Below are 21,610 nucleotides of genomic sequence, written 5' to 3' on the forward strand. Positions count from 1 at the left end.
AAGAGTGAAATCTTGCAAAATATTTTCATATTAGATGTCATATGAAAAAATGAAAGAAGTAGAAGAAAAAAAAAAAAAAAAACTACTCGTCAATTTGCACTCAGGCTCCATCAGTATTTCCTCTGGAGGTAGATATCATTTATCCTAAGTCTTTTCTAATAGTCTTGGATCATTGTATTGATCAGAGTATTCTTTCACTTTCAGGATCCCTACATTATTTAGCTCACAATGATCTCCTAGTTCTGATCATTTCACTTTGCATTACAAGTCTTCATTTCCCCCCCCTTGTTATTTCTTATAGTGTAATAGTACTCCATCACAATCACATTACAACTTGTTCAGGTATCCTCCAACTAACTGATGGACATCTCCTTAATCCCAATCTTTTGCCACCATAAAAGAACTGCTATAAATATTTTTGTACATATAGATCACTTTTTTTAAATTTCTTTTTTGGGTACAGACCTAGTAATAGTGTTTCTGAGTCAAAGGGTATAAACAATTTTATAGCCTTTTAGGCATAGCCCCAAATTTTGTTCTCCAGAATGGGGGGACCAGCTCACAACTTCAACAGCAGTTTAATGAATTATATCTATTTTCCCTTCTCTCTTCCAGCATTTGTCATTTCTGATGAGCTGATAACTTCAGAATTGTTTTATCTTTTAATCAATAGTAATTTGGAGCTTTTTTTTTGACTATAGTTAGCTTTGATTTCTTTCTCTGAAAACTTCCAGTTCATATCACTTGACAATTTATCAATTGGAAAATGAGTGTAATTTAAAAATTGAGGCCTTTATCAGAGAAATTTAAATGTTTTTATATTACTTCATTGTCTGTAATAATTTTCCTGTTTATATCTTTTAATTAGGTCTATTTTTGCTTTGTGATTTCCACACCTGGCTTTTTGCTTCAGCTTTTAGCAGAAGCATAGTAGATTTTGCCCCATATCCTTATTTTAATTCTGTGGGTGTCTTTCTGTATCAAAAGTGTGTTTTTTTATAAATAACATATTGTTGGATTCTGGTTTCTAATCCATTCTGCCATTTCCCTTTTATGGATGAACTCATTCACATTCAGAGTTGAGTACTAATTGTGCATTTCCCTCCATTGTATTTTCTTTTGTTTACCCTTTTTTGGGAGGTGGCTGGGCAATTGGGGTTAAGTGACTTGCCCAGGGTCATGCAGCTAATAGTGAAGTCCCTCTGATTCCAGAGCTGGTGCTCTATCTACTGTACCATCTAGTTGCCCTGCTTCTCTCCATCTGGTCTGTACTCAAAAGTTTGTTTTGCTTTTAACTGTCTTCCTTAATCTGTATACACTCTTTTTTATTCCTCTCTTTCTCCAGTCACCTTCTCTGTTGGGTAAGACAATTTTCATATTCAGCTGAGTCTGTGTGTATTCTTCCCTTTTTAAAACAATTCTGATGAAAGTTAGGTTCAAGCATTGCCCAACACACCATTTCCCTCCCCATTGTAAAACTTCTTTCTTGTATACCTAAGATAATGTCCCTCATGCAACCTCTCCATTTCCCCCTTCTCTCAGTACATCCTTTTTCACTTCATTTTTTTTTTTTTGAGATCATCACAATTGACTCATCCTCATACCTTTTATGAAAATTGCTTCTAACTGCCCCAATACTGATAAAAATTTTTAGGAATTACATATTCCATCTTCTCATATAAGAATGTAAACATGTTAACCTTATTGAGTCTTTTTTTTTTTTTTTAACATTTTAATGCTTTTCTTTAGTCTTATGCTTGAAGTAAAATTTTCTATTCACCTCTGGTCTTTTCATCAGGAATACTTGAAAGATTTCTATTGATTATCCATTTTTTTTCACTTTAGAGGATTATATACAATTTTGCTGGGCAGGTTATTCTTGGTCATAATTTTAGCTCTTTTGTCTTTTGAAACAAATTCCAAGTCCTCTGCTCCTCTAATGTGAAAGCTGTTTAAACAGTGTGTGATCCTGACTGTGGCTTCATATTTGATTTGTTTCTTTATGGCATGCAAACACTGGAATGTAGTAATACTATTCCTGAGAGTTTTCATATTGGGATCTGTTTCAGAAGGGGATAAGTGGATTCTTTCCATTTTTATTTTACCTTTAAGATATTGGGACACTTTTTCTTTAATTTCTTGACATATGCTGTCTAGGCTTTTTTTTGGGGAGAAATCACGGCTTTCATGTAGTCCAATAATTCTTAAATTACATTTTTAATCTTTTTTCTAGGTCAATTGTTTTTCTAATCTGATATTTCACATTTTCTTCCATTTTTTTTCCTTTTGATTGTTGTTTCTTGATGTCTCATGCAGTCATTAGCTTTCATATGCACAATTCAATTTTTAATGAAAATATTTTGTGAACCACTATACCTCATTTTCTATTTAGCCAATTCTGTTAAAAAGTATTTTCTCCAGTGAATTTTTGTACCTTTTCTTGTTTTACCAAGTTGTTAATTCTCATTTCATAATTTTCTTATAAACCTTTCGTTTCTTTCCCCAACTTTTTCTGTACCATTCATCACTTTCTTTAACAGAAATTCTTCTTGAGCATAGGTTCAGTTAGCATTTTTTCTTTGAGGTTCTGTCATAATTGTCACATTGTTTTCTTCTTTTGAGTTTGTCTTGCTCTTCTCTGCTACCATAGTTGCTTTGTATGTTCAGTCTCTTTGCTGATTTTCCCCAGTCTATTTGATTTTATCTAATCGGCTTTTGAATTTGCCACCTTTTACTTTGCTTCCAGGTTCTTGTTTATCTTTCAAACTCCTCAGAGTTATTAAGTCTCTCTCTTTTTCCAAAATGAGATGGAGCCTGGGAAACAATGAAAACTTGAATCTTTTTTAGGAAGATTACCCAATTAAAAAAAAAAAAGTTAATAAAACCAAACTGGGCTTTATATATATACATACATATATACCAATTGGTCAAGTTAGAGGGAGATAATATATGTCGGGATTTCTCTCTGGTATTTTTGGGGATTTTGGCATGGAGAAGACGAAGGTCTTGAGAGATTCTGATCACCTTTTTAGGGAGAGAAGGGGATCAGGTATCTTTCAATTTATCAGTATAGAGCTAAAGACAAAGTCTCCTTTATTTACTTCTGTTCTCTTGTCCCTTCCCCAGGAATCTTGAGAGGCGATTCCCCCAGGCCACATGGCTTGCATCAATATTCCTCAAACGGGCAGCAAGGGTACCAATCACGGCATTTGCAACTGGGCAGTTGAATTAGCATTGTGTCTTGTGGAAATAGTATGTGATCATCCACTTTCAGCCAATATACCTAATATTCCTTTTCAAGAGTCAACAGCATTGATAAGCCAGCTTATTGACTTCAGTTGGTGTTTGGTTTGAAAGTCAGGAAAGCTTACTGGAAAACTGACTGCACATGGAACTGTCCAGTTAGTAATGCTAATTACGTATTGCTCACATGGGAAAACTACAACATCTGAATTTTGGGACTTTAAATTTTGGGAATTTTTTCACTTGCAGCATTCTATATCCATTTTAAGTTTGGAAAGCTTATTCAAGGTATGTGGACATAAGGTAAAAAATTATGTGTAACATGTAGTTATACTTACAGTATTCTTCAGTAAGGAATTCAGTGCCAAGACAGACTTACCAAATGGGAATTTTAAAGCTACCAAAATGGAGATTTGACATCTGTTTATTTTATTTTTTATTTTTTTTAACAGAGAAAAAGAGGATAGAGTAGCAGGTTGAGACCAGAGGAAGAATGGAACATTGTTGGATTTCATTCAGCTGGAAATCTATGCAGTTAGGCTGTGTTCCCTCGGATAGATTGTATGTTAATTTACTATAGTTTTAATTAATGTTATTACTGTTTGACTTCTTGATGGCCTTTCTTCTCTTCCCTTTTAGCTGTCATTTTTATTATTTTAGAGGGGGAGAGGACTAGAGAAAGCCTTAAATTTTTAAAATAAATATGCTAACATGACACATTTTGCTTTTTTAAAAGAGGTCACCTAGGTTGCAAAATAAAATATTAAGGAGAAAGCCTAGTTGGCTGGTTCTTTACCAGGATTTGGTCAAACAAAAAGTGGTTGGTTTGGAGAAAATGTTCAGTTTTCTAGTGAACTTGGTTGAGTCCATGCTCTTACTTGGATCCTGTCCAAGTCTGGACCCCCTGTAAAGAGTGCAAATTAAGGTTTAAAAAAAAAAAATCTACCTTAAAAGCAATAATGAACCTTAAAAAACAAAAACAAACAAACAAAAAAAACATGGAAAAACCTCTACCACATATACTAAAAAGCATCAGTGATTTAGTTTGGGAATTGTTTCTGGATTACACTCTCCAGAGATCCTTTTTTATAAATGCTTTTGTCTGAGAACTTAACTGTGTCCATTTCCCCATATACAGCTCTTCTTTGTCTTGCTCTAGTTAAGCGGTGTTAGAGCTTTAAAAATAATGAATGTGATCTCTGGGTATATGTAGCTGAAAATATATGTATTAATGGTGTATTTTAGTTTTCCTTCATGACTGTTACTGGCTTTGGAGTCGGGGTCTTGGGTTGAATCCCAACTCTGCTACTTCATCTCTGTGTAATAACGGACAAGTCACTCGCCTTTTTGAATTTTAGGTGGGATTAGATTAGAGGCTCTTAATCTTTTTCTTAAGTTTTGTTTGTATCATTGACCTACTCTGCTAGTTTAGTGAAGTTTATGTTCTTATCAGAATGTTTTTGAATAACTGAAGGAAATGACTAATGGAATTCTATTTTTTAACATCTTCCAAGGCCTTCAATGAAATAGAACTTACCCTCACCAACCAAGTCCTAATTGTCAGTTTTTTTGATAAGATAATCATTGTGATTTTGTTTTTGTGAAGAGAGAAGAGATATTCCCCCAAAACTTTGATAGCAGATACTGTTGTTGAATTAGTTTAATCTTTAAAAATTAGATGGCTTTTTAATAAATTGGAATCTACTAGGCTGGGTACACAGTTCAGCTTAGAAGTTGTTTCATTGGAAGGGCTGCAATTATTACTGAGTACAATATAAATTTGATTTTGGATGAGTCCCTACTCAATCCAGATCATCCCATGAAACATGAGAAAAAAACTCCAAAATAAACTTAATACTTTATTTTTTTAAAAATATCTAAAACATCAAGAACAAGTTTATGAAAAAGGAAATAAATGCCCTGTGATTAGAAAGACAATGAGAATTACAAAGATGTTGGGGTGGGGAGGTTGAGGTGAAGATGAAATGTCTGAAAACCTTTTAAGTAAAAACAAATATACACCATATGTTTATTTTTCTATCAAAGGAAAAAGGGCCACCAAGTGGAATGTCATCTGTTAGTTTTTTTTAAACTGTCTTTTTAAGGTGGAGTGGCTAAAATAAGCTCTTATTCCCATTCACCAAATTCCATGGTATTTTTCTTGGAGACAGCCTGGGCATTGCCTACAACTGGGAGGAAAAAGAGTACTTATATCCTCTCAGTTTGAGACAGTTAATCCACAGATTAGAACGAACCTGATAAAAAGAAAAGAAAATTTTTATCTGTCCACTGAACCTGGTTAATGAAATATCTTTCAGCTAGAACTGAGGCACCAGTTTTTAACATGGATAAAAAGCACATCCTTTCAAAAAATGGCTTTTGTTTACAGGCTTTAAGGTGAGGATCTCACTATTACTTATAAAATGTGTTAGAGCCCTGTAGAATCTTATCCTTGTATTAAATAAAAAAACATTCTTTTGTCCTTCACACTAGTGAATAAGGGCCTTTTACCAATAACTTACCTGAAATAAAGCCATGTAGTCTTTTTCTTCCCTCTGAAAGGGCAATCCCCTTTCAAAAGTTAAAAAAAAAAAAATTATTCTAGTCTATTTCTACTTGCACAGAATCAAAAACCAAAAAGCCTGAAACTGAGAGTTTGAGTTATCTATAGCACAACTGCTCTGGATTTGAGTCACTAACCCTGGAGGCCAGCTCCCTCAAAATAGGCAAAATTTATCTGTAATTTCTGCCAAGTATCAAATAGAGATGATGATTTTAAGTTATCCTGGTTATTCAAGCCGAAATTCCAAGTGGGAGAACCATTCAGGTACCTGAATTCTTTACACATTTCCTCCCCTTAGGTCTCCCCCAAAACAAAAAGAAAATCTCTTGTTATGAAACTATGAACTAAAATTTCAATATAATGCAATTGATAAACTTGTATGTAGAAATACACAAACCATCCCAAAGAACAGTAGCATTCCTGTTTAAAACAATGGATTAGGAATCCTGTAAAAATGTCCTTTCCTTTTAGGTTATTCCCTGGTTGGTGAAAAAGGGACATGAGAGTCCTTCCTTCCTCTCTCCCCGCTACCTCATGGAGGCGTGGGAATCCTTAGCCAAAGACCTCTGTTCACAGTTGTCTCAGTCTCTTTCTTTTCCTTCTGAACAGACTCTCCAAGCTCAGTGTTTTCCGCCTTTATGCCAGACCTTAAATTGGGAGGATTGTCATCCAAGGTCCATATCAATCACGTCAGTTTTTATTGGAAGATAGTTTCCTAACTTGCTCCTTTCTTCTCCCATTCCTGGAACACACAATACCCCCCAAATAAATTAAAAAAGGTTGTTTTTTTTTTTTTTTAATCAGAATTATGCTTTAAATGATCTTTAGCCTGTCCCTGAAATAAAGCTGCACTTTTTTTTTTTTTTTTTTTTACTATCAGTAATTATGCCAGAAATAATAGAGGTGGAATACCAGAGTCTTAAACTATTTAAATTTGTGATCACCCAGAAAAGCAATGGGAGAGATGAGTAAGAAATCTATTTACTGCAGAAGAATCAGGGTCAAAGAGTCTTTTTGAAATAATATATAAATTTAAAAGTATGTGGGCTAGTTAAGTAGAGAAAAAGGATAGTCAGAAGACAGCTGATTTTCACATCCTATCAAGAGATTTAAAGGAAGGCCTCCCAGTATGTTGGATGGAAGATTTATGGGAAGATATGTACAAAAGGCCCACAAAGAGGAGGCAACAATCTGTAATGTTGGCATGAGTATAGAGACACAGATGAGATCAAAGAAATGGAATTTTATGCATCAAAAATACTTGTATATTCTACTAAAACAAACTGTCCCTCTGATTCTAGGTGAGGTCTAAGTTTGAAATAGATTGCCTTAACTCAGCCTACTGGCATCAGAACTGCATTCTCATGTTATGCTGATATCACCATTAGTATAGAAAAGGTAGACATTTGTTTCCTGGGCTCATTACTGTGCTAAATCTCCAGAAAACTGAGATAAACCAGATCAATTTAAACAGATTTTGCTTCTCTGACAAGTGCTTTGGGATAGATTCCTAAAAAGCCTTCTGTACAGTTGTGGAACAGAAAATAAGGACTAGATTTGGTTCTAGTTTCCTTTATCCCAAAGAAGTGCTGGACAGCCCCAAGCAAGTTATGTTTCTTTGCAAAGCAGAAAATGACACATTAAATTTCCTACCGGTCCATTCTAGCCTGCAGGGAAAATCAAGTTATGCTACTCCAGGAGAAAAGCAATTGGCAGTGAAAAATGTAAATCTTGAAAGAGGTCTGATGAGGGTTTGGTTCATGTGATCTGTTCAACTGATAAGCTCAACAGGAGTTTTCAGGTCTTTTCCCTGCAGTTTATAGCTCTCCAAGCTACTGCTGAATTCACCAGGTTCCAATTATGGAATTTATGTTCCTTTTGGCTTACTAATTTAAACCTCACCATGAATGGTAATCAAATTAACAAGTAAAGTAAATATAGGGCAGTCAAAGGCCCTTTCAGGTTTGGCTCTCCCTAATAAGCAGAGGCACAGAATTACAACAATGGACTCAATCTAGAAAATAGGTTTCCCTCCTGTTGCCCTGGTATTAATAGAGCTACAGGGTTAATAGATTTCAGTCATCCTCCCTTTGGGGGAAGCCTCAGGACTGGGGGAGAAAGCAATGCCAGAGAAGCATCATGAACAACGAATTACACCCACTTCTGTCTGCAACCATTGACAACCCCAAGTCCTGCTTACCATAGCTTTCCTTAAAACTGTTCCCTTGCCTGTTACCATGACGGAGAGAGGTCTGTTTTTTAAAGCTGTAGCAGAGTTGACTGGAGAAGAATCGGCAGCAGGAGCTGGATTGGGGGCTTTGGCCTGAAATTACAAAATAGAAGCCACACTTGGGTTAAATTGGTGTTCTTCAACTCTTTGCTGGCTCGGAGCAGCACTAGCCTACAGCGCACATACTTTGGGAGTTGTATTCTCCAAGTGAGTGGTGTCCACTGCTGTGCCTAGTGTCACGGGCCCTGCCTCTGCCTTCCTCAGGCTCTCTTTCACCTCCATGATGCTCAGTTCCAGGTCCACACGTCTGTTTTCCTTTTCCCTGCATTCCTCCTCCATCTCCTTTAATCTCTGCTCCAGACAGACCAGGGCACACCTGTCTGCAAAGAGAAAGGACAAAAAGGAGCATGGAGTTGTGTTTTCTTCCAAAGAACTATACCATACCTGGAGAACAAGCAGTACAGCTCAACAAATATGCTTTAAGTGCCTACTGTTTGCTAAGCCAGTGAGATACAAAAATAAAGTCGCTTTCTTCCACTTACTCAAATGTCAGAGTCTGCCCTCAATCAGTTATCATGATGGAGGCTAAGGATGGTTTAGGCTCAAATTTTCTAACATGTGATCTTGAGCAAGCTGCAATGGATAAAGCACTGGGCCTGGAGTCAGGAAGAGTTCAAATCCAGTCTTAGACATTTGCTAGCTGTGTGACCCTGGGTATCATTTAACTTTTGTGTGCCTTTTTTCCTCATCCATAAAATAAAGTATACCTGTACCTCTCAGGATTGTTTTGAGGATGAGAGGAGGTAATATTTATAAAAGGGCATAGAAAACACTATATAATAACAGTTATTATTATTTATCCTCCTGGGGCTTCTTTTATAAAGGGAGAGATGGGGTGAAGTAGACTAATTAGAGGTGTCCCACATGAGCTCTTGAAATCCCAGGGTACCTTCTCCCTCCATTTCTATTCAAGTCTGACACTTAGTGGACTGGATGACCTATACGTTATTTTTCAAGTTCTAAATCTATAATCCTAAGATTTTTCCTCCCCAATCATATCTATTCTTATATTGGTATAAGGAACATCTGATAGAGAACTTCCCTATCAAAGGAGAGTGTTATTTTTTTGCTCTTTTACTTAAGTCAGAGGGTTGCCCAAGGCTTTCTGGGGGTTTAAGTGACTTATCTAGGATCCCAGAGTCAGTTGGGCTCATAGGCCTTTCTCTATTCATATTGCCACAGAGATACAAAGAATAAGAAGCCAGTGCTGGTGAATGTTTAACAATTGGTTCTCTATGGGAGAAAAACATAAGGGCTGACAGGAGGAACTATTTGCTCTGAGTTACAAAGCTTGCTTATAAAGATGGTGCTTTGCAGCTAAGATAGTTAGACTACTTAATAATAATCTTTATTAATATTCTCTATTTCCAAACCCAGGAAAATAGTAGCAAGCTCACATATAATTATATTATGAAGGTTAGCCAGTAGAGAGGAGCAGATCCAGCTATGGATGTTGACCTTGATGCTTCACTTCTGAAGAGGGAGGGGACAAGATTTATAAACAGTTGAATTCTCCACCCACATTTAGTTCACAAATCCTTTTAAATACAGAAAAAAACTCAACTCTGAAGCTCGTTTTGTCTATAGGAACCCCTTAGCCCCCTCTCTTCTCTTCAGTGCCATTTATTTTATGAAACTCCAAGCTCTGGAGAGAGAAATTTTGGCTTTTACCCCCAGAGGACATTCAGTGGGGGCATGAACCACAAAAAATTTTCATCTCCCTTCTAGGAGAAAATTCCCAGTCAAGGAGTTCTTAAGTTTTTTTGTGTTATGGACTTCTTAGGCAGTCAGATGGATCCTATGGGCCCCTTCCCATGTTTGGGATGGTGTTTGTTTGCCTATACAAACAATTGAAGAAAATGCTAAATATCAATTAGAGATTATAAATATGTAACTTTTCCCCCCTCCCAATGTTCATGAAACCCCTGAAATCTATCTACAGTACAGGCCTATGGATCCCGGCTAAGAACTCTGCTTGTATAGAACAAGGTATATATCCCTTAGGACCTTCTAGCTCTTTTTCTTTCCCTGGAATAGACCTATGTGGACAGCAGGTACTATGTAGCTGAAACAAATTTTGGACTGTTAAAAGTATCTCTTCTATAGACAGACCATGAAACTACTATCCTTGGGTTATTAAATTCCTGTCTATATTAGTTACTTCCTTAAGTTTGCAATAATATTTATAAAGCCCTTTGCAAACCTCAGAGTGCTTTATTCTTTATCATTATCATTGGCTGTATTTAGCAAGTACCTTCTAGTTATTAAAAGACTCTTCTCTTTTCCAATGCTTATAAATTAATAATAGCCTCTGCATTATTGGGCTTATGCCCAAGAAGATTAAAGTCAGAAATATTCCATATATACTAAAATATTGAAGCAGCATATTTTTCTAATAGCAAGAACTAGAAACAAAGTCCATCAATTAGGGGGCATGGTTGAACAAATTGTAGGATTTGAATGTAAAAGAATATTGTTATTGTTTGGTAAGAAAAGATGAAGCAGGATTGCGTAAGTAGTGAGCCAGCCTCAAGTCCAAGAATCAAGTCCTATCACTAAAAAATACTGACTTGTGTTTAGAAGGTACTAAGCTAGATGGAGAAGAAATTCCTCACTGGAAGCTCACTAGAGTCATACAATCACAGGTTAGAGAAACATGGGAAGACTTGTATGAATTGATGTCAGTATTAGAAAGCAGAAGTCAAAACTCTTTAAATAATTTTAATGATCAGTCCTAAATAGATTAAAAAAAAAACAAACCTCTTTCCCTTTGGCAGAAATAGAGGAATACAAAGACACACTGCCTAACATAATCGCCATATAAGTTGTTTTTACTGAACATTTTTTTCTTACAAGAAGAGTTCAGTGCTGTATGTATGGAATCTTTTTTTTTTTTTTTTTTTTTTTGGGGGGGGGGGGAGGCAGTCTGTACCTGAAAATGACTAATGTAAAATCAAGAGGCATCTAAAAATTGTATTTTTAAAAAGACCTGAAGGGAAAGAGTTCTTGAAGCAAAGGCTGGAAAGCTACTTGTTGAGCATCTAATAATGGCAGTTCTTTTTGTGAATGGGTAGAACTTAATAGTGACACAGGTTCCACATTCATTCTATGAAATTTTCTGACTTTGCAATCTAAAGAAACTCATTATTGTAGTGGCTTCCTAGGATAAGGACATTTGAGAAGAGTGTTTTGTAAAGGGGCTATAGATAACTCCATAGCACGTACATACTATCTCATGCCTCCAACTAGTATCACACCTGTACATTTGACCATGGTGTCTTTCAGTTCTCGCCTTTCTCTCCGAAGCTGTGCAAGGTGACTCCGGATTTCTTCCTTCTCCTTCTCAAGCCTCCTCTTTTCCTCTGTGTACCGCTTCACTTCAGCCTCAGTCCTGTTCTTGCCAAGTTTAATTTCTACAGGTGCTGTGATAGAAGGGAGGACACAATATGACCAGCAAATTACAATCTCTTTGGAGAAGTCACAGCTAGAGAAACAAAATTGAAACCCAATCTCTGAACTGAGATCTTGAAGGCATAGAGGATAGAGAAAAGATCAGGGACAGAATTTTAGTGAGTGCCTACCTTTAGGGGATGGGAAAGAAGTAGAACCCTTGAAGAAAAGTGAGAAGGAAAAATCAGAAAATTTAAGAGGCGATAAATCAAAATAATGAATTATTAAATACAACAGCCAAGAGAAGAAGCTCCAGAAAGGAGGGAATGGTCACAATCATGTCAGATAATGCTGAGCGAGATGAAGACAGGAGAAAGGCCAATGGATTTGGTGACTGGGAAGTCACTGAGAAAACAGCCTGGTAGTTGTATCCTAGAACTGGAAGTTTTATGGTACATAGCTAGGAAACCCACCTGCAACAATCCCTTTGGTCTTGTCAGTTTTCTCTTTAGGGGTAGCCACTGGCTGGGGAGGAGCCCCTGTTGTTGTGCTGAATTGGAAGTCGGGAACACTCTGAGGGAAAGAGATTTTCTGCTGTTGGGTTTGGATTTTGACACCAGGGCCTTTTGGAGACATCTCTTCTGATTCAGACCTCTCTGGCTGTTTCTGTGTTTAGAGAAAGTAATGAGAATTGAGACAATGAGAAAGAATAGGAAAAGAGGAGAAAACAAGGTAGTTTATTTGAACATGGAACCAACCAGTACCAGCTCTTGTGTTTTTTCCAAAGACTTTTGGCAGAATTCTTTTTCCCTGTTTCCTGAAGAGCTTTCAGTGGTATCTTCTAATTCTGTCTTAAAGATGGCTTTTTCCAAAAGGGGAGAGGAAGGAGGGGAAGGTTGGGTTTTCACATGATTGGGGCCAGGTGGGAAGGACACAAGTGGTGTGAGGTCCAAGTACACTCGATCCAATTCTTCAAATGTGGTTGCTTTCAGAGGGGTGGTATCTTGGATTTGTTCTGCCTGTGAGGGAAAGAAATAATGCAGCTGACATCTGAAAAGTTTCACAAGAGCTTTTGCCACCTCCTACTTGGAACACTAAAGTTTTAATATGTATCTAATAAACTTTTAAATTGAATCAAGTATTCTGTGGTACCTGATCCTGCCAACCCAAACATGAAGTTTGAAGGATGGCCAGTGGGGACGGAAATGCAGCTGCCAGGGTGGAGTGGGAATTCATCCTCCCCTTGCTCAGGGGCTATAAGACTTCTGGAGAATGACAAATGTATCATCTCTGCTGTGCGGTAATCCTATGTTTTCAAAACCACAGGAAAACATTTCTACCTCTTCTCTTTAAGGAGATTGGAGATTTCAACCTCCATTTCTTCATTCAGAAGATATGGGCTACTCTGTTAGAACAATCCTCTAGATCCCACCCTCATAGCTGGTATTGGTCCTGAAAGGGCCAGTCATGATTCTTCAAGAGGAAGCCTGTCAGAAGATCCAATGAACTGCTTTCTAAAAGCCAATGAACAAACTCTGTGTGTTTAAATGTTATTACTGACTGTAACCCAAACACATTTTACACCCAGCACTAAACAGTTGGCTAACCAGTTTGACTCCACACCGGCAATCTACAAAAGATGCTTTGCTATATTATAAGTGGTCCTACAGTACTATTTTCTCACCATACAGGAAGTCTCTGACCCCATCTATTTCTCAATTCTATTCATCCTTTTAATTTTTAAAAATATTTAATATATTATCCCCCCCAATTCCATGTAGAACAATTTTTTACATTTGTTTTTAAAACTGAGTTCCAGATTTTCTCCCTATTTTTCTTCCCCTCTAACCTCCCTGCCGCCCCCCACACACACATTGAGAAAGCACATGTGAAAGTGCTCATAAAGTGAACAGTACTAGAAAATCTGTCTCATTCACCCACAGTATTTACTAACTATTAGGATCACCTTTTTGCATACCTGCCAAGAGCCAGAACTTGCCAATGTTGGCTCATTTGTATCCAGAATGACTTCATCATAAGGTTCCTCCTGCTGGTGACCTTTGGGCAGGTTATCAATATAGGCGTTAGGCTCTGAATATTTTCTCTGCATCAGACTGGAACACATAAGCCCAGGACATTAGAGGAGAAGACAGTAGACAGTTATCTCTTTGCTCAAAGGGATTATGGGAACATAAACATTAGAGACATTCAGATTCTCTTCGATAGAGAGCTCACTTAGCAAGTCTTCTTACTCTTGAAATGAGAGTGATTATGAGGAACTATATATGAGCCTCATTATTGGAGACTTGGATCTCACATCCTGGGCCTCTAATTTTGTGCATACTGATGGTAATGGAGAGCCCATTCCCTGCAAGCTTCTCCATAACAAGTAAGATGAGGGTCCCGAGGAACACTTAAAGCAAAGTGGTTGGTTTGATTGTTTTATTAAATCTTTTGTTTTGTGCTAAGTAGGGAGCTCCCAGTGAGGGACTTTTAATGCCAATATTGGAAGGCACTATCTGTGTCACTTTTAGTGTTAGAGTTGTTTAAGAGATTGAAAGATCAGGTCCACAATCACATTATCAGGATAGGTTGGAGGTGGGATGTGAATCAAGTTTTCCTGACTCCAAAATGAGCATTTTGCATGTACTGGGCCATATTACATCACTTTCAGTAAAAAGTATTGCTTCTAAAGTAACTCATTTATGGTCCTGCTTCAAAGCTAGAATTGAAAATCATTCTTGTTCCCTCTCTTGCATATGCATTTCTACCTGAGAACGGAATAAGGAAGCTTTCCCCCAGAACTTACAAGAAAGAGGTCTTTGCTGCACTCACAATACAGGAAACTCGATCTGCATCCACGTAGTCATAGGTAAATTCTTCTGGGTCTGTCTTGGACCCCGATTCAGACAAAAGGAGGCCCAGCCAATGGCCCATTTCCTCTGAAGATTTGGCCTGAAAAGGGAGAAAACAGATCTGGCCTATCAAGACTGCACTGCATACATTCCAAAAGACCTTTTCATAGCCAAAGTAAGACATTCCTTCACCAAGAAAGGGTGAGCGTAGGTGCATCCTTATTGTCCTCCCCATCCCCCCAAAACTACCCTGACAAACAAATCCCCACTCAGATGCAAAAATTGCATTCAGAGTACTTAGATTAAGAGCCTCTCTGTCTTTAGACTTCCCTTCTTTATAAATATGCACATGGCACAACATAAAGGAATATATGACAGCATCACCCATTTGATTTATGGAGTGGCTCCTATGCCAGGAAAGAATTACTTGAAAATTCTTGAACCTTAGATTTACAAGACTAGAAACTCCTGTTTGGCAGAGACCAGATATTATTTAAGTTCTACCCCGAATAGTACTTTATACATAGTGCTGAATGCTGTGTTGTAATAATGTAACTACATATAATTATTAGTTAAAGACCCCAATCACAAATTAATCTGAGCCTGTTAGTACAATAGCTTTGAAATTTAGAATACAGATAATCCTGATGCAACAAAAGCAGAATACTCCCTTACAGTAAATATTTATCATGTTCATTCATACCTAAAACAGAAATCTGAATTCATGATTTTGCTCATGATTCTTTTATGTGGCAATACCTTGGAACGACATAGGTATACACACATTGTAAAAATGTTACATTCATCAATCACTTATTTAACATCTTAAAGTGAACAAAAGACTCAATTCAAAACAACCACATGAAAGGCTATGAGTAACATTTATATGGTACCTTAAGGTTTACAAAGTATTTTAAATGAGTTAATTTCAAATGATAAGAAAAAGAATTACCCATATTTTACAGATTAAGAAACAGAGGCAAAGAAATATTTCATGGATCTACAGTTACATGATCTGGGACTTGAATTTTGTTCTCTCAATTCCCAAGTACTTTGCTGCATACAGTGAAAATCCTTACAGAAATTATGATTCCTTTAGGGAAAGAGGCGAAATAGTTACCATGTAAACTCTGGTATGATCTGAGAGATTAGCAAATCCTGACTAGGACTGTTACAGCCCTTCCCCTATTTAGGTATAAATTTCTTAGTTATTTTTCAAAATTTACATTATCAATATAGAAGATAAGAGGACTCATCAGAACGTTAAGGAATGGAGATTCCTTTGAATTTCATTTGAACATTTGAACTTGTGCCATTAAGGATATTTGTATATTATTTTAAATTAAAAGAGATGATTATGCAACAACAGATATCTAGAATGCATCTAATATGGCATTTTTGTATGTATAGGATTTTGAAGCACTTGCATGGAGACTCTCCTCCCACTAGAGGGCAATACTGGAGCATAATTTTAACAAAAAACATTTTTAGGATTAGGTGGATTTGAGACTACAAGTACATAAATGATACAGGTACCTACAGATACAACCAATTAACAATTATTGAGTCCCAGAAAAGATGACATTAGGTCAAAATAATATTCAGAAGAATTAATTTGACAGAAACAAAGCTAGAACTGCTATATATAAATATGTATATGTATATACATATGTGTGTGTGTGTATATATATATATATAATAGCAGAATTTGGTGCTAAAATACTAAAATTATTACAAGATAACATTAGTTAGGACAATCATATATATATATATATGTATGTATGTATATATACATCAAATAAATAAAGCACAGTTTTGGAAGGGAGAGTAGGGAGGCTGGGACGATGGGGAAGAGCTTTTTATATAAAGTACAACTGACTAAAGCCTTGAAGGAAAAAACCTCCCCACATCTTGGTTGAATCTTTACAAACTGCTAAAGCCAAAAAAAAAAAAAAAAAAAAAAAAAAAAAAAATCACTCCATGGCCAGCTTTCTAGTGATCTCACCTAGTGAGGAGCTTCTCTCCATTTGGCTAAAGAATTCATCGGCAAGCATTAAGTGCCTATGCAGCAGGCACTAGAGACAAATACTAAAGAGGAACAGTACTTGTCCTCAAAAAGCTTTCATTCTGTGAGCTGACAACAGCCCCAGTAGCCCAATGCCTATGCCCACATGAGACCTGTCAGAGCTTGCACTCCACTGTAGACAGCCTCTTGGAATTCAGGGTCACCTTTGTGGAAACAGTTGATGATACACCAGTAAGATTAATGAGCCTGAAGTCAGGAGGAGCTCAATTCAAATCCAGCCTCAGACACTTTCTAGCTCTGTGATCATTGGCAAGACACTTATCTCCATTTCCTCAACTGTAAAATGATAATAGTATCTATCTTGCAGGATTGTTTTAAGGATGAGATAATAGTTTGTAAAAAGTGCTTAACACAGTGCCTGCCACATAAATAGGTGCTATTAAAATGTTTATTCCTTTTCCCCAGTATCATAAGGCATTTTAATGAAGGAGAGATGGATAGATGCATATATGCACACACACATGCTCAAATGCACAGTGAGTATACAGCAGCACTAATATGTTCCTTTTTAATCTTTGTCTAATAGCATTAGATTGTCTCTCATGTTTATACTTGTACTTCCTATCCAATGGCAGTGATGGAAGGATGAGGTTTTTATCCAGCCAGTTGTATATGTTTCTCTCAGTTCCAGTTATCTCTTAGATCAGTTCCAGTCACATTTTTTATTTTACAGACACAGAAGCCTCCATCTGGTGCTACATAAACTAAATAAACCCCCCTTTTGGAATCTCTGGAAGCTTTTTTTAGCAGCTCTGGGAACTATAAATAACTTTTCCACCATAAATGCAGGAAGTTGTTCTTATTGTCCTCCTACTTTACCATAACTGCCCTGAGGTCAGAAAGGGAGGGATGAAAATTAAAACAAAACAAAAAACAAACACAATCTCAGACAAATGTTAAGTAAAAATAATGCCAGGCTATATTTAATTGCCCTTTGCAAGCTTCTAGTGTTGTTCTGGATTTCCAGCTAACTCCTGCTACCTCTAAACAGAAGCTAGCTCTCAGCCCCTGCCAAGCAGAAATGGTGTCATTTTTTGAAAAAAACCAGAAAGAGGCAGCTTTGATTCCTCCTCACACGCTCTGTGAATCTGGGCACTCATATGGCTTCTTATAGGCTATTTCTTCAGTTATAAAAATGGGGGTAATTCTATCTATCACCTGCCTCACAGGACTCTTGTAAAGAAGAGATGAAATCCTGTATGTGAAAAGTACTGTATATAACTGTAAGCTGCTGCTATCACTGAGCACACACATTACCTCAAGCATGGCTATCTCCTCTCCATTGTTGAGAATCCGAAAGGAGTAGAGGTGATCAGGACTGGGATTTGGGATAACTTCGCATCCCACCAGGCTGAGGGGCTGCTGTGCCGATTTAGTGCGGTTCCTGTCCTGGTAGATGTGCAGGTGGCTATCCTTCACACAGCACCACCGGGATTTCCACTGGCTGTTGACCAGGACATTCAGGTAACCTGCCGGAAAAGGGCTGTCTGTAATAGGAGCAGAGTCACTCACATCTAAGCCTTAGTTCTGGCAATACCAAGTCCCATACTTCATTGGACCTGAAGCTAAGGAGCCTCCTTACATATAGTACTATAGCACTCTTTACAAAATACACACAGACACAAAAATATGCTCACATTTATTATATACACAAATATACTATATCCCATGTACTCACATATAAAAATATAAAACGTGTATATACACACACACACACACACACACACGCATATATATTTATTTGTATTTCTGTGGATCTGAATTTTGGAGGAATGGAAATATGATTACCTTTATGTATTACTTTTATAAGAGTATAACACATTACAATATGAAGTGTCCTGAATTTGGGTGAACCCACAGCTAGCATTTTTTCAGGTCACATTAGATCATAACATTTAGAGCTAGAAAGACAATTTCTGACCAACCCTCTCACTTTACAGAGGAATAGCCCAGAACCCCAGAGAGATTAAATAACTGGCCCCACGTCACACTGAGAACAAGGAGTAAGGCTGGAATTTGAACTTTAGCCTTTTGCATCAGGATACAGGGGCTTCTGGTCCTTGTTTTCTTATCTCTAACATGGTGGTGTCATACTGGATAAATGATTTCTAAGGTTCTTTTTGCTTTAAATCTCTGATCTGTGAGTGGGAAGTATAATGTGCCCAAGATTAGGCAATACTGAATAATAACACAAAATATAAATTGACTGAACTATAAGGAAATATTCCAGGCAGGGTTGGTGAGGTTCAGATGTGGATGCTGCTGCTCTGTAAACAAATTTGAACTTTCTGAATTGATTCTTATCTCAAAGCTGTTCTTCACTTATATAAAGCAGTAGGTTGGTGGGAAAACTGCTGCCTAATAGAGAGATGACTCCCATTTCCTGCTCTAAATCCCCCTTCCCATAGTGTTGGTGAAGCCATTAATTTCTTTTAATAACAGCCTCTTAAACTCTTAGCTGCCAGCACAGGATCTTCTGTAAAGTGTGTCCCACTCCCTGCCTCTCCTCTCCCACCATGTCCACACAGAGATGTGCTTTTCTGTCCCACAAACCTCTTGATCATTCTGGCCACACATGCCTTGTGCTCTTACGAAATGCTGCTCCTTTTGGGAATACCCTCTCTTCATTATCTCTCCAAAGCCTATTTATCTTTCAAATCTTAACTCAATTGCTACCTCCCTCCCTCATGAAGTCTTCCAGTTGCTCTAGCTCTCAATTAGCAGTGACACTTTCAGCTCATCAGCTTAATTGTGTTATTTATATTCTCTATGTCTTAGTATTTCTCCCTCAACCAAACTTGTAAACTAAGCTCTTCAGGGCAATGACTGTCTTATCTTTCCACGTCTCCATTACTCTCTTATCTTGTTCTAAGGAACTGAGGGTGCTCACTGTCTAATGAACAAAATAAGACATTTTGATCATTCTTAAAGTAATTTTGTACATGCTATACCTTGGCTAGAGCCAGGGTCATAAGCTTAACAATTCTGTTCAAGGCATCCCATTCCCTTCCTGGGCCAAGATAAAACATGTCCATTACATAACTGCTTCCCACCCAAAGTGGAAGCTAGTTGAGGTCATGTTACTAGTCCTAACTAGAAACTGGACTGGAAGCAGAGGGAAATAAGTTGGAGATAAGAGGGGAGTGCCTTGCAAATCTCAAAGCGCTCACTGTATAAATTCAAGGCAATGTTATTATTAACTCACACCAGTCTATTCTAAGGATCAGCCAAGCCTTGGGAAGGGTAGTTACTTTGTTCTCCTGAGGCCTTTCCATCTCCTCTGGGAATGGAAGGGCATATTATTGCTGAGTGTGCTTCCAGAAATAACACTGCTCCAACACCCAGAAACAATGACTCACTGGCACTATTCTCATGCAGCGCCAAACCATGCCCTCTGGAAGCTGTACCCTAAGATGATGCAATAGCCACACAACCAGACTGGCATCAACAGGCACAAATCACCCTTGCTGGAAAAACAGTCTCCAAAGGCAAGGTCAGTCTCATCCCAGTGTAGTCCCAATTTGCCCATCCATATACTGTGGGAAAAATAGTTCCAGTCATTGGAATGATACCGAGACCATCATGGACAAGAGACAATAAATCAATGATAGTACTGAGAGAATAAAAGATTAAAGGAAAAGAAACTATATCTTATGAGTAAAGGTAAAATGCTTGGGTCAAGAGAGAGCCAAGGACTAATGATGATTACCTTCAACTATTACAACCTCCTAGAAAGAATACTTGACAGAGAATACGATATATATGATTTAATCTTGACTAAATCACTAATTTCATAGGATCATAGCATCTGGAGCTGGAGAAGACTTTGGAGACCAACTCAGTCCACTGTCAACCATTTTGGAGCCGAGGAAATTTGCTTGCTCAAAGTCAACAGAGCTGAAATTTAAACTCCTTTGACCACAAATCTAGTGAGTTTTTTTTTTCCCCAACAGCTCTTTCCAGGATCAGAATATTTTATTTTATTATTATTATTATTTTTCTAAAAAAATGAAGAGCTATATCTATGATATAATGGCTTGAGAATCAGGAAAACCAGGTTATAGCCTTGCTTCCACCACTATCCATGTAATCTCTTTCCTTTCTAGCCTGTTTCCTCATCTCTAAAATAAGGTGGATTAGATCAGAAACTTCTAAAATAGCTTCTAGTTCTAACATCTTTCAAGTCCAATACATAAAAACTTCATTACATCTAAACTTATCCTCTTTCCTTACCCTAAGGATGCCTTGTACCCTCCCTCTCCTTCATTACAAATCATTGGCTTATAATTCCCCATCTTTAAATGTCCATATTCACTTCCATAAAGCCTTCAGTCAGGATCCCAGCCAAAAACAACATCTTCTTCCCCTGAATTCCTATGATGTTTATTGTCTGTATCACTCAAATTGCATCTGTCAAATGTTGCTCTTTAATTGTAGCTTTTGGTAAATGTGTCTTCCTGTATCACTAGATTAAAAGCTTCAAAGACTTTTATTTCTTTGTTGTCCTCATAAAAAAAAGTGCACATTTATATGATGCTTTTTAAAGTTTGCTTTTCTTATAGCCACCTTGGGAGGAAAAGAATATAAATATTATTATTCTCACTTTGGAGATGAGGGAACCAAGACTTAGAGAAATGAAGTAAGTAGACAGGAACAGATTCTGAGCTGTAAGACAACTAAGCAGATCACCTAGCCCAATCTTTTCCTTTTATACAGGGGCTCAGAAAAGTTATAACTAGCTCACTCAGAATTAAAAAGGCAAGATCTACCCGGGACAAGATTCATTGTCAGATTCGCTGAACCCCAATTCAGTGCTCTTCCACTAGACCATGTCTCCTCTAAAATTCTAGCTGTATTTCCCTCAGAATGCACACTGATCTAAAATGGGACTTGTTAAAGCTTTCTAACTCCAACTTCTATTGGAAAATGTTTTTCTCTCCAAAGCTACTTCTCAAGACCCTTCAGTCTTCTATGCTCAAGAACTATTTGCTGAATGAAGAAATGAATATATTGAAGAACTGAATGTATCAAATAACATTCTTATGAAGTTGTTGGCCAGTTCTCCAAACTGCAGAGAATTGGACAGAAAGAAATACGATAAAATTGCATGAGGAAGTTTGTTTAAACACAGGTAAAGGGGCTAGATATATGAGCAGTATTTCATTGCCCTAAAGAATGATCTG

The 21,610-nt window shown here is 37.3% G+C and overlaps 2 protein-coding genes across 10 annotated transcripts in view; one reads left to right on the forward strand and one right to left on the reverse strand.

Annotated features, from left to right (window-relative positions):
- Nucleotides 1-4,017, forward strand: part of VWA2 (von Willebrand factor A domain containing 2) — a 51,515-nt gene extending 47,498 nt beyond the window's left edge. For all 3 annotated transcript variants that reach the window (XM_074295676.1, XM_074295677.1, XM_074295678.1), the window contains one exon: nucleotides 3,127-4,017. In XM_074295676.1, the coding sequence (XP_074151777.1) occupies nucleotides 3,127-3,227 (101 nt within the window). In that variant the 3' untranslated portion in view covers nucleotides 3,228-4,017. The remainder of the gene's footprint in view (nucleotides 1-3,126) is intronic.
- A 1,072-nt stretch (nucleotides 4,018-5,089) lies between these two features.
- Nucleotides 5,090-21,610, reverse strand: part of AFAP1L2 (actin filament associated protein 1 like 2) — a 126,050-nt gene continuing 109,529 nt past the window's right edge. For 3 of the 7 annotated variants that reach the window (XM_074295672.1, XM_074295671.1, XM_074295668.1), the window contains 9 exons: nucleotides 17,685-17,896; nucleotides 14,296-14,441; nucleotides 13,465-13,600; nucleotides 12,245-12,505; nucleotides 11,960-12,152; nucleotides 11,354-11,518; nucleotides 8,223-8,416; nucleotides 8,007-8,129; nucleotides 5,090-6,548 (listed from right to left, as the gene is read on the reverse strand). In XM_074295672.1, coding sequence (XP_074151773.1) covers nucleotides 6,522-6,548; nucleotides 8,007-8,129; nucleotides 8,223-8,416; nucleotides 11,354-11,518; nucleotides 11,960-12,152; nucleotides 12,245-12,505; nucleotides 13,465-13,600; nucleotides 14,296-14,441; nucleotides 17,685-17,896 — 1,457 coding nt within the window. In that variant the 3' untranslated portion in view covers nucleotides 5,090-6,521. The remainder of the gene's footprint in view (nucleotides 6,549-8,006; nucleotides 8,130-8,222; nucleotides 8,417-11,353; nucleotides 11,519-11,959; nucleotides 12,153-12,244; nucleotides 12,506-13,464; nucleotides 13,601-14,295; nucleotides 14,442-17,684; nucleotides 17,897-21,610) is intronic. The other 4 variants (XM_074295674.1, XM_074295669.1, XM_074295670.1 and 1 more) reach the window with 3 other exon arrangements.

This window comes from Sminthopsis crassicaudata, chromosome 2, assembly GCF_048593235.1.
Source record: "Sminthopsis crassicaudata isolate SCR6 chromosome 2, ASM4859323v1, whole genome shotgun sequence".
NCBI lineage: Eukaryota > Metazoa > Chordata > Mammalia > Dasyuromorphia > Dasyuridae > Sminthopsis > Sminthopsis crassicaudata.